Source organism: Aplidium turbinatum, chromosome 9, assembly GCF_918807975.1.
Source record: "Aplidium turbinatum chromosome 9, kaAplTurb1.1, whole genome shotgun sequence".
NCBI classification, from domain to species: domain Eukaryota; kingdom Metazoa; phylum Chordata; class Ascidiacea; order Aplousobranchia; family Polyclinidae; genus Aplidium; species Aplidium turbinatum.
In genome coordinates this window covers 18,838,135-18,851,127 of record NC_137480.1, presented here as the reverse complement: position 1 = coordinate 18,851,127, position 12,993 = coordinate 18,838,135, and the positions used below count along the sequence as shown (strand labels likewise).

Here is a 12,993-nt window from a genome sequence, read left to right as displayed (position 1 = left end):
GTGCAGTTTGCTCAGTTTAGTATCTACGCGTATTAAGAGCTAAAGTTCAAAGTGACTAGCATATAATTCGAAGCTACAGGTCTCGAAATTCGTTTTTGTTGACGGCGGACAAACGTGTCCGGTCTGAGCAGCTATCTGGGCGGACAAATCAAGTCTCACAGCAAACACACCGGTTTTAGCCGTCGATCGTCATGCTTAATCACTTTATCTTGATAATAATTCTTCGCCATTTCAGAACTATAACTAGTAACTACAGTTTTAGAAGGCTTTTTAAAAATTCAGTAAAGTCACTCTGAAAGGCTTTCATCAGACCAACGACTTGCGCTTGAAGAGTCAAAGCGCCGTGTAGCTGGTCAATACGTCACATAACTGATTAACTTCCCTCGAACGAGGTCGTGTGGATTATTGCGTCACAATACTCTGGGCAGGAGTCAGAAAATTTCTACACCAACGCTACTATTTTCTGCTGTGCAAAGTTTCACAGGCTTTTTTCTTTAAGTTTATTTTTGCGTGTCATGTGAGCGAAAGTGAATTTTCCTTGGGTCTTTTCTTTCTTACTGTAATACCAAAACTTAACAAATTTTGTTGCATCTTGCTGTAATAGCCTACTCGTATAATCTAATTTAGTAACCAACCTTGTCGTATCATTATTACTCGGAGAACAAAGCTAGACATTGTGACGTAAAACTTGAACTAAATTGCGCGTGATTAGTGTAGAAGTACCTGAACTCCTATCGATTCTTAGCGAAGATTTCACCTTTGTTACGCTGATTCAATGTCATCAATCGTTGAAGCAACGTAAAAATCGAAAGTTTTCCTCCTTGAATGGAAGCTAAGGGATACAGTATTCACATTTTCTAGATGCCCGCTAGAATGCGCTGGAAAATATATTATTGCAACAATTGTTCGTGCTATGCAATGACGATTTGTATCGCTAGTTCCTGTGTTATTTCTCGGCGGACAAATATAACCGATCTAGATGGTACTTCCCGAGGACATCACATGCTGTGACGGCGGACATGTCCGCCGTGAATTTCGAGGCCTAAACCTACATTATAAAGCTTGGCGATATACAATGGCAGATAGACGCAAACAAACATCAATGCTGATAAACAAACATCATCATTTTCAATGTAAGCAATCAGTCGGCTAGAAAGTTTGCCCCCCCGGCAATTTTCATAACCCGGCGCCTATGGTGGTGGTTGACTAGATGACCGCTTATGGTCTTTTGCTGAAATATACTTGTCATATATAGGCTACTTAACAGCAGCAGGCTGGCAACACGGCATGGTAGGGGAAAGATTCATGGCTGCAAATAATATGATTATATAAAAGTAATAACTTACGGTTTTTTCAAAAAAAGACAATGTTAGATTACAAATAAATAGGCTAGTTAATATCATAAATTACGAAAATTTGATGGGAGGCTACAAACTCTAGCATTTTTATTCTAGCAAAAATCAAGTAGCCTATCAAATGAAAAAGCACCAAATTGTTATAAAAATGGCTTATCGACAAAGTGCTAGAACATAACTTGTGTCAATTTTAAAGACACCCTTTGAAAAAAGCCTTTGCTACGTTACTATCAGCATGCATATAGACTACTCTCAAGTACCAATACAAAATATTCTAAATTACCCTTCATAGGCCCATGAAACAAATGCTAGAAATGAAACATAGGGCTAGAATAAACAATCAACATAGTGATCTGAAACATGAATGTTTAGAAGCATTGAGAATCTTTTGTTGGAAGTAGTTGGAAGTCAATCATTGAATTTTTATGACGCACCATAAAATAAGTCTGAATTTGTAATTTTGTCAAGAAATGTTAGTTGGAAGTGAATAGATTAAATTCCAGTGGCAGTTCATGATCATTTGGAAAGAAAGGGCTGCAATTTTTAGCAAAATTGAAAAAGTTAGTCTTAATTTTTTTTTTTGAGGCTTTTTACATGTAAAAAGGTTGCCCAATGCCCATCCCTGTTATATATATATAATATATGTTCTTTTGATGAGCATACTTTATAACTGCATACTGCATGGTCTCTAATAATATGTATTCTTTGTGTAGCTCATGCTATAGAAAAAATTATTGTTTTGTAAGTTAATCAGTGCAACAATAAGAACAAGCTAATTACCAGTTCAATCAACTTCATATCCACTAACCAGATCCCCTAAGAAAACAAAATCAACACATTCTAATTTGAATGCAAGAAAGAAATGTCGGCTTCCGGACTGTCTGATAGTGATTCGTTTAACCTTGGGAGCATTATCAAATGTAAAATTTGCCACAACGATGACATTCAAGGAGAAGTTATTGCGTTTGACCATGATACAAGGTTTCTTATTCTAAGTAAGTATCGCATGATACTGTACAACAAAGTTAGAATCATTAAGTTGTAATTTTATTTTTTTCATGAATTTAAAAAAATATGTTTGCCATTTTTAAAAGTATATAATATATATATATGTTGTATAAGCCAAGAGGTAAAGTTTTCAAAATTGTAAGATGTATGAAAAGTGAGTAGTTTTTATCAGGAACTCCAATCATACAAGAATTTCTTTTTAAACAAGATTTAATTTTTTATCATGATTCTTAATTCATTTTTCTCTACTGACTGATTTTCTCCATGCAGTAATTGACTTCGTTTTTCTACCCCCTTGTTATGTTATGGCAAGTGTATACTGTGTATATATATTTTATTTGATGGTCAAAATATATCGGACTTCACCAGGCTAATTTGTACATCTATACTTTCTCCTTCAATCTGACTTTGTTTTATTGCAAGAATGGAAGATTTTACAACTATTTTTTTTTTCAGAACAAAACCCTGTATCTGGCAAATCAGAAACAAACGATGTGGCTGTTATCCACATAGATTACATAACAAACGTAGATGTTGTCAAGGTGTCGGATGCACGAGCTTCGACTTTGCTTGATTTAAGTATCAACAAGGTAGGACCACAGTAATGTCAGACGTGTGAATAAAAAAGCTATGTAGATTCTTCCAAACTTTAAAATTACTCTATATGTATTGGTGTATACTGTATACGTAAATGTATGTGTTCTGGTAACACGTCATATAATTGTTTGAAGTTATTGATACAGTCAAAGAGGTGATAAATTCAAGGAACCATGTTTTATTAAGCTGTGTGTGTGCGCTCTAAAAATGTATAAAAAATGCAGATAAAGTTACATATTTTTTAGGTCACGCTTGTGAAGTGACACTTGTGAACCTTGAAAGCTTAATGTATATACAATATGTTGACTTACATCATAATGCACATTGAACACCTAATTTTTTTTAGGTTACTGAAAGATACAAAGAAGAAATATCTTTAAAGATGGTTTTGGCAAGAGCGAGGAAATGCGGCGCCAGCAATGACGGCATCCAATTATACAAGTTTCTAAGAAAAGCGTAGGTTAACATTTAAAACTGTTTATTGGGTAGTGCTTGGGTTTATTTTACCTGTTTGTCTTCATGCAGCTAAAATGGAATTTTCCACATTTTTTTGGGAAACTTAGTTGATTGCAATTAATATCTATGTAAACTATCTCTTGCATGTCAATTTGATTTCTTGTTTTGTTAAACCTTGAAAGTAAGCACATAAAAAGTCCAAACCAAATCCTATTATTCGGTATTCTAACTTGCTTATTCCCAACCAACACTTATGCTTTGAAGTGATAAAATTATTGGCGTTTGTTTCCAGACTGCCAAGTGATATTCAAACGATAAAATGTAAAAATACCAATATTAGCACTTTTTCATGACTGTTCTCAGTCAATTCTGTCCCTACATTTTTAACAGCAGCCCTTCTTGATTTTTTGTTTAAAAAGTCGTAAAACTTATCCCTTGTTACGCATCTTCATTTGCAGCTTTTGTCACACTCACAAGATTACATGTTTTCAGACTGTTTCTTGTAGATGAATGATTTTGTATGATGATGTGTGGTGTTTATAGTAAGGGCAGGACTTTGTTGGCAGCTCTGTAGATCAAAGAGTAATGTTTGTTTTAGAATGCCTGTGCAAACGGTTAGCTGGTTACAAGATAACATTTCTGTCATGGACGAAGTCTTAGTGAAGCCTCCGTACCAGTTAGACAATTGTACCTCACTTGACCCTTCACAACCGGACGGACAATGCTTGAATCATGTGAAGAAAGTAGTAAGTATTTCAGAGAGTTTGCTTTCTAATACGGCATTGGGTTTTACATTGGTTTTATTTAACACTTTCGCGCCCAACGTTTTTCCGTTGCTCGGCCGTCGAAAAACCGAGGCGGTTTTGCCAGACCTTCTTGCAAGGTTCGGTTTTTAATAAATATCATTGAAATTTCTTCCATTCCAAACTTTTGTCTCCAACCGCTTTTGTGTCACGTAATAACAAATATAATAATGCTGGACATTTCGCATTACAACCATAATCTAAATCAATATAATATGATACTGGGCGCGAAAGATTATAACGGTGCTATTTACGTCTTTTTTGTATTCTTACTTTTTTTTAAATCCATTTCAGGTAGAACGGTTTCATAAAGAAGACCACTTGAAGCCACAAGCCCAAGGATCAACATAGCAAATAATTTATTTATCGTTTATTTTATTCATTCTTCTGGACATAGCTGTGACTACTTGACCACTCACAATCGTAGACACGTTTGATCCAATGTCGGGTTCAAAGCGACGCTGCTTGCGATTGTTTTAAGAATTTTTGTTTGGCGCCTTTTTGAAAACGTGTCATCCAAACGAGGAAGGCCAAAGTAGTCTTTTTGTACTTTTTATCTGTTTTATACGGATCAAGATTTGCCTACATGTTTTATCTTGGATCTTGACTATTGTGTTTCGTAGCCTTGCACACGAATTGACCGACACAAAGGCGAATTTTTTCTTTTTGCATAGAGGCGTCCGTATTGTTTGGTAACTATTGTGACATGTCACATATAATTAATTTCCATTTTTCTAATCAACCCGATTGTTGGCAAACTTAAAAAGTTGGTGCTGGGTTGTCACCTTTACGTCATCTGGATCATTGGCTGCTTTTGTTTGTACTGTATTTCCTATGACATCTGGTTGGGTTGCATTTAATGTAAAGATTGTCTTGTTAATTCAGTCTTTAGCAAACCGGATTAAATGGACGATCATTAGGCTCCAGTCATTTTTATCATAAACTAGGTCAGTCAGACACAGTAATATTTAAGTAAGTTGCATTTTTATTTAACCGTTATGCAACGAGACTGATATAGTTTAAGTAGCCCACTGCCATATAATGCTTTGAAACAGACATTGGCTTGTCTTTTGAGAGGTTAGAAATATGTCAAAACCATCCAGATATTGATCAGAGATACATTGAGTTTGACATGCTCGGATTATAACGATTACTTGACGAGACAAACAGCGACTGAATAAAAGTAACGTGTTTGCGCAACAAGGACAGCCCAGGGCATGGACCTACTGACGTTGCCAATGTAAAAAAGAACTGAGAGCTTATAGATGACGCAATGATATTTATCTTCGCACCGAAAAAGTTTCGAGAACTTTATTCTGGCAGTTTCGTATAAGTTGCTTGTAAATAAAAGTAGAGGTTTTGAACCACAGTCCCATTTATAAACTGCTTCCATTGGGTAAAGGAGCCTGGAAATATGACACAGCATTACGGAACTACCAACCGGACAGATATCTATGAAGGCTATGCTGTGTTTCTGAGGTGACCAGAACTGCTTCAATTTCATGTACGCGCCGTGACACGAGGGATCTCTGCGTGACACACAATAAATATGACGCGTAGCTTCACCATTACCTATCCGTGAACGTAAGTCTTTTAAAAAAGCTTTCAATATCTTCAGAAATGTGAAAGGTAACAGTAGAACTCGGTTAATCCGGATTCGATTTGACCGGCGATTCCATCCGGATCAGGGATATCTATAACTACGGGATTGGAAACTCTATCCAGTGCTATACATCAGTAGGGTCATTACATTACTACGACTACAGAAAGATTAACAAAATAAATTACCCACTAAAAGATATACAAAATTCGATTTTACAATAATAATACAAAATGTGCACTCACATTAAAACTTAATTGATTATGAAAGTACATTTACGCTGCTAGAAAAAAAACAATGAATCCAAAAAATGAATGAATGCAACGAGTCTAAAAACCGCCTACTGTTGTTCTTTAGCATTTTGCGTACTGCAAATCGGATCAGAAGTAAATGAGGAGTGTTTAGCAATCAGTGAAATATGCTGTTCTATCATCAACCTGTTCGCAGACCAATCCAGTATGAAACCAATCCGTTTACGATGTCATCAGAACTTAAATCAATACTCATTCTGGAAATTTTTTAAACAGCAAACAAAATACAACATGACTGCACTAATGGAATACAAACAAATAAACAAACCAGGCAAGCATAGACCTTACAATTTAGAGGTGAATTGATTGTTACACTTTTGGTTGTTCGTTTAGCCTACTACTTGCTGCCCTTTGAGGTCAATTTATTTGATTATTTATCAAGGCAGCGCCCAAAGAAAAGTGACCCTACTGGTGTATAAAATGGTTTTGAGTTCCACATAGTTTCCAATCCCGTAGTTATAGATATCCCTGATCCGGATTAACCGATGACGGTTCTATCAAGCCTGACGTTACCTAGATAGAAGGGTATCGGTAAAAAAGAAATTGAACGCATTAGTGTGGTCATCTGCCAATTCCGAGACGCGCGATCACCATATTAGCGATAGAATTCTTTTGAAATGCAGTATGCATGTAAAACGAATGTATTTGTAGACTCTGCGTCTAACGCAAGAACACACTGGCAAAAGTTATATCTTCAGACATGCGTGTCGGAATAATCTGTAGTCACTCAAAACTTTTTGCTTTCATCATCATCATCATTTATTACATTTCATTACATCATCATCACTCAAAACTTTTGAAAACAGTTACAGAAGACGAGTTTCTTTGGAAAACTTACAAAAAATCAAACAAAGTCTTCTATTGGAAAAACATCACCGACATACCGCCGAAAATTCCACCGACATCTTTTCAAGTTACAGTACGAGTTTGAGCATTTGCGCACGAATTTTGCGTTAGAAGGGATTACTGTTCATGAAAAGAAGAAATCCGCAATAATTTATTGCGTCACATTAACGGAACAATAGATAAGAAATTTCTCGCAATAAGCCACTTTACGTTTTAGCATAAAATGGCAAAACTGTCGGGAAAATCCGGATAAAGCGATAGAGAAAGCGCAACTTTTGTCCGGAATAGGCGAAGATCCGGATTAAATAATCCGAAGCCGTTTCTCAAGAAAAAGATTACAAATCATTTGTACTTCCAGTTTCATCCGGATTAACCGAGTTCTACTGTATTTATTTGAATGCAGCACAGGGGCGGATCTACCGGGTGGGCCTGATTGGTATAGGCCCACCCAGATTGACAGTGGGCCCACCCAAAATCAGGTTCATGAAAAAAAAAAATTAATGTTTAACACTAGAACAACCAAATGATACTGAATTGTCTGTGGCATCACTATTTCACACTGAAAGCTACATAATGCAATTTTTCGCGAGGATTCGAAGGGTGACTTTGGTTACGTGCTCAAACTGACAGAAGAACTGATGGTAAAACATGAGATAACTACCCAGTAAACATTGATTGTTGGGGCAACATTGGCAAGATGCAGACGCCAACATTGGCAAGATGTTTTATGCACCATTTGGATGCATCTGGCCAGCGTTGGCGTCTGCATCTTGCCAACATTGGCTTCTGCATCTTGCCAACGGTGGCAAAATGTTTTATGCACCATTTGGATGCATCTGGCCAGCTTTGGCGTCTGCATCTTGCCAACGCTGGCTTCTGCATCTTGTCAACGTTGGCTTGTGCATCTAGCCAACATTGGCTTCTGCATCTTACCAACGTTGGCAAAATGTTTTATGCACCATTTGGATGCATCTGGCCAGCGTTGGCGTATGCATCTTGCCACCGTTGGCGTCTGCATCTAGCCAACGTCGACTTCTGCATCTAGCCAACGTTGGCTTCTGTATCTTGCCAACGTTGGCAAAATGTTTTATGCACCATTTTGCTTCATCTTGCCAACGTTGGCATCTGTATCTGGCCAACGTTGGCAAGATGGCTTGTGCACCATTTTGCTTCATCTGGCGCCTAAATTCTGGTTGACTTTTATGCACCATGATGCTGCTTCATCTGATCTATTGACTATTGTGATGCCCGCGCTTTGACCAAGGTTGGCCATGCGAAGCAAGCTGGTGCATAAAACATCTGAACAGCATTGGCATCTACATTTGCCAAACGTCTCTGTACTTAAACCTCGCTCATCACCAAAAGTTTATTGTTGAACCTAGCTAATCCTTGGGCGAAAGAACAGCAGCAACACGGATTTATAAGCAACACTTCTCCCTTTGTGACAAAGCAAAGTAACAGCCGAGCTTCGTATATTTTCACATTTATTAGAAACAAGCCACATCAAATCGTATTGATAGATGGAGATTCATTGCACATCAGCAGCTTTTTCTTGTGTATCTTTATCATTGTGAATTCCTGCGAATGAAACAAAAATATTTAAATCAAGAGGGCTGTTTGGCAACAGTGTAGGAATCATAGGCGTAGCCAGGGGGGCAAAAGGGGCCATGCCCCCCCAAATTTTCAAACTTTGGATTCCGAAGTTGAGCCCTTTGTTGAAAATGCAATAAAGTTTGTAGAAATTTATATCGTTTTCCAAGATATCTGGCTATTAACACCCCCAAGGACTTGTTTTAGACACACAGAAAGACACCAATAAATTTTCCAAATCGTAAATCGCCCAAAATTTACGCGATTTACATTTCTTTGAACTAATTTGTGGAAGCAATTTCAGAATGGCTTACTCTGTTGGGCTTTTCTGTAGTTATTGAGTTTTTGTTTAGCTGTGTTTTTGGTGTTCTCTAATTTAGCCGCAGTTTTTGCCAGTTCGTGTGTAAGAGCTATCTTTAATAAGTTAATAGCTGTTTATCTGCTAATAAATTTCATACAAATATTACCCTAAAAGTGTTTTCAAAAAGTGCTATAATCCATTATTTGAGTGTAATTTTTCCAAAATTTTCCGGGGGAGCATGCCCCCGGACCCCCTTAAAATACGCGTGCCTTCGGCACGCTCTAACCCCGCTACCAGTTTTATTGCTTCAACCCACCAGGATACGCCACTGCACATCAAGTGGCGATGGCTTTAAATCAAACACTTTGTTGTTCTCTTCAATTCATCAAATATTTGGCCCCCCCAAAACATTTTTCTGGCTACGCCACTGTGTAGGATTTTGATCAGTTGTCGTTCAGGATACTACGAAGTTAATTGACAATCTGCAATATCAATGTAATATCCCTCTCTCCAACGTGCGTGACAAAAAACTTATCATTCGATTCTGCGCCACGCAGAGCAATAATCAAGTTCCAATACATTCTAATTGCGTGTACAGTAGTTATTCAACAACTAAAGCAACACATGCGCTGTTGTCTTTCAAACATATAACAAGCTCACCAAAAGTTAGTTTTTGCTGTTTTCAGCCACCTTGCCTGTCCTTCCAATTTCGAAATCACTCTGAAACTCTTCATCAATTTGCTGCACGGCAGCAGCTTTGTCGTGCGCCATCACCATGTCTAATCATGAAAGTAAAAAAAGAAGTGTTAAATCAGTATATAAATGCCGACATAGCCTACTAACCACCATGTTCGTTCTTCACATCAATGCGAATACACCACTAAAACATTTTCATGCATTACTCAATACTCTTCACAATTACATCATACATTAATCAAAAGAACAAAATGGCATAGTTATGACATAATCATTTAGTCGTAGTAAAAACATTTATCCGTACTCACCAAGAACAATCTTTTTCAGATTCTTTTTTAAACAATCAAACGAGTGCTTAGACTTCACGACGTTTTTCTTTTCTTTTTTCTCGACATGCTTTGAACTGTGTTGTGTTCGATAATAATAGTTGGTAATAAGTCCACTGATACAATCGCTTGCATTTTTGCCAACAGCTTGACTTAAATTTGCGGTGCTGGTTTAGGATCGGCCGCCTTGTTTAGTGACGTCACAAAAATCTGTGACGTCATGCAAAAAAACGCAACTACTTGTAGGAAGGGTGCAAAAACGCGGAATAGAAGTAAAAGCGGAAAGCCTATTGATTTTTAAATATTTGTAGGCATTATTATTGATCTAGCGCTAACTTAAACTGTTACTATTTTGTACCAATTCTCAGCAATTGAATTTTTACAATAAAAATACTTGCTTTATTAACGTAACAACTTTCACGTTTATATGTTATCTACAAAACGAGCAACCGTGGTTCAGTATAAGCCGCCCACAGTTTGCTGTGATCGATGAATACTGCCTCCACCAAATATGCTGTAGCTTTCTCATTTCTGCTTGGATTCTAACAATTTTACTATCGTTGGATGGCATTATGATTCATCTACTCGAATGGATTAATTGCCAGTCTAAAATAGGCATTACATTGACCTAGCGCTAACTTAAACTTTACTATTTTGTACCAATTCTCAGCAATTCATTTTTTACAATAAAAATACCAAACCAACACAAATTAAAAGAGTATGTCTTGGTTTATTCATATGTTAACTTTCACATTTATATCTAATCCACAAAACGAGCAATCGTTGTTCAAACGTAACCGCTCGACGAAGCTTTTTACCAAAACAATGCAAACACAAAGCGATCAGTTTCGAGTGTTCATTACAAGCCGCCCACAGTTTGACGCGATCGGTGAATAGTGCCTCCACCAAATATCCTGTAGCTTTCTCATTTCTGCTCGGATTTTAACAATTTTACTATCGTTGCATGGCATTATGCTTCATCTACCCGAATGGATTAATTGCCCATCTAAAGTAGGCACTATAATTATGTAGCGTTAACTTAAACTTTACTATTTTGTACCAATTCTCAGCAATTCAATTTTTACAATAAAAATACCAAACCAACACAAATTAAAAGAGTATGTCTTGTTTTATTAACCTATCAACTTTCACGTTTATATGTTATCTACAAAACGAGAAATCGTTGTTCAAACGTAACCGCTCGACGAAGCTTTTTTCCAATGCATTTTTCAAGGCGATTCGATCGTGGTTCAGTATAAGCCGCCCACAGTTTGCTGTGATCGATGAATACTGCCTCCACCAAATATGCTGTAGCTTTCTCATTTCTGCTCGGATTCTAACAATTTTACTATCGTTGGATGGCATTATGCTTCATCTACTCGAATGGATTAATTGCCAATCTAAAGTAGGCATTACATTTATGTAGCGCTAACTTAAACTTTACTATTTTGTACCAATTCTCAGCAATTCATTTTTTACAATAAAAATACCAAACCAACACAAATTAAAAGAGTATGTCTTGGTTTATTCATATGTTAACTTTCACATTTATATCTAATACACAAAACGAGCAATCGTTGTTCAAACGTAACCGCTCGACGAAGCTTTTTTCCAATGCATTTTTCAAGGCGATTCGATCGAGGTTCAGTATAAGCCGCCCACAGTTTCATGTGATCGATGAATACTGCCTCCACCAAATATGCTGTAGCTTTCTCATTTCTGCTCGGATTCTAACAATTTTACTATCGTTGGATGGTATTATGCTTCATCTACCCGAATGGATTAATTGCCAATCCAAAGTAGGCATTATATTTATGTAGCGTTAACTTAAACTTTACTATTTTGTACCAACTCTCCGCAATTCATTTTTTACAATAAAAATACCAAACCAACACAAATTAAAAGAGTATGTCTTGGTTTATTCATATGTTAACTTTCACATTTATATCTAATCCACAAAACGAGCAATCGTTTTTCAAACGTAACCGCTCGACGAAGCTTTTTTCCAATGCATTTTTCAAGGCGATTCGATCGAGGTTCAGTATAAGCCGCCCACAGTTTCATGTGATCGATGAATACTGCCTCCACCAAATATGCTGTAGCTTTCTCATTTCTGCTCGGATTCTAACAATTTTACTATCGTTGGATGGTATTATGCTTCATCTACCCGAATGGATTAATTGCCAATCCAAAGTAGGCATTATATGTATGTAGCGTTAACTTAAACTTTACTATTTTGTACCAATTCTCCGCAATTCATTTTTTACAATAAAAATACCAAACCAAAGTATTTTAAAAACTCTGAAAGAGGCCAGTGACACCCCTTTTTGGGGTTGGCAATGAGCATGTCTTGAAAAAAGATTACTGCTTATAGTTTTTTTAAAACACTGGAGTGAAAACCACTTATAGTTTTTTTTTTTTTTTAAACTCTACGCATGGACCAAATGACTTCAAACTTGGTAACATGTAAGGGCTCTTGATAGCCCTCAATATGGGTAAACTAAAGTTTTCTCCCAGAACCATTGTAAAATTAAAGTAAGCGGTGTCTCATAACTGGACCAAAGTCACCCCATTCTACTTCTCGTATTAAGATAGGCGATGTTAAACTGCTTCAAGACGTAAAATTTGATGCTGTTAAGACTACTGATTTCTGCATCATTAAAGGGTTTCTATTGTTCAATCTTGAAAAGTGGTGCTGCTGCGTTTGGCTAAATGTGTAGCCTACTATTTTTGCTTGACCAATTGAATCTTGACTTCAAAAACTGCGTAGGCCAAGCACATTCATCCAACATGTCTGGAATAATTAAAAATGTTCAAGCAAGATTCAATTAAAGGGAATTAGTAAACACTTTTTGCCTATTGTCTGCTTATGGATATCATAGCTTAAGTCTGTTTGGAGTTCATGGTGTTGTCCAAATGTCATAGGCCTATCACTTTTGGAGTAATTGATGTTTTAATAGTAAAGTTTAAATTAGCGTTAGATAAATGTAGGCTACTGTATACCTTGGACATGCAACCAATTGATTCGGGTAGATGCAGTATCGTGCTTTTCAACGATGGTAAAATTGTCAAAAAAGCTTCGTCGAGCGGCTACGTTTGAACAA

At 36.8% G+C, this 12,993-nt stretch overlaps 1 protein-coding gene across 1 annotated transcript; it reads left to right on the top strand.

The window, feature by feature from the left end:
• Positions 1 to 2,072: 2,072 nt before the first annotated feature.
• On the top strand, positions 2,073 to 5,132 carry LOC145777598 (protein LSM12 homolog B-like). Its single transcript, XM_082589022.1, has 5 exons — positions 2,073 to 2,350; positions 2,820 to 2,953; positions 3,307 to 3,416; positions 4,015 to 4,162; positions 4,514 to 5,132. Exons 1-5 carry the CDS (start codon positions 2,218 to 2,220, stop codon positions 4,568 to 4,570), a joined length of 582 nt encoding a protein of 193 aa, XP_082445148.1. The 5' UTR covers positions 2,073 to 2,217; the 3' UTR covers positions 4,571 to 5,132.
• Positions 5,133 to 12,993: the final 7,861 nt, after the last annotated feature.

Bases quoted from the DNA above. Each gene is read 5' to 3' on its own strand.
- LOC145777598 (XM_082589022.1), top strand. From the start codon at position 2,218: ATGTCGGCTTCCGGACTGTCTGATAGTGATTCGTTTAACCTTGGGAGC. The intron at 2,954-3,306 runs GTAGGACCACAG...AATTTTTTTTAG, and splicing joins TTGATTTAAGTATCAACAAG to GTTACTGAAAGATACAAAGA. The intron at 4,163-4,513 runs GTAAGTATTTCA...AATCCATTTCAG, and splicing joins TGAATCATGTGAAGAAAGTA to GTAGAACGGTTTCATAAAGA.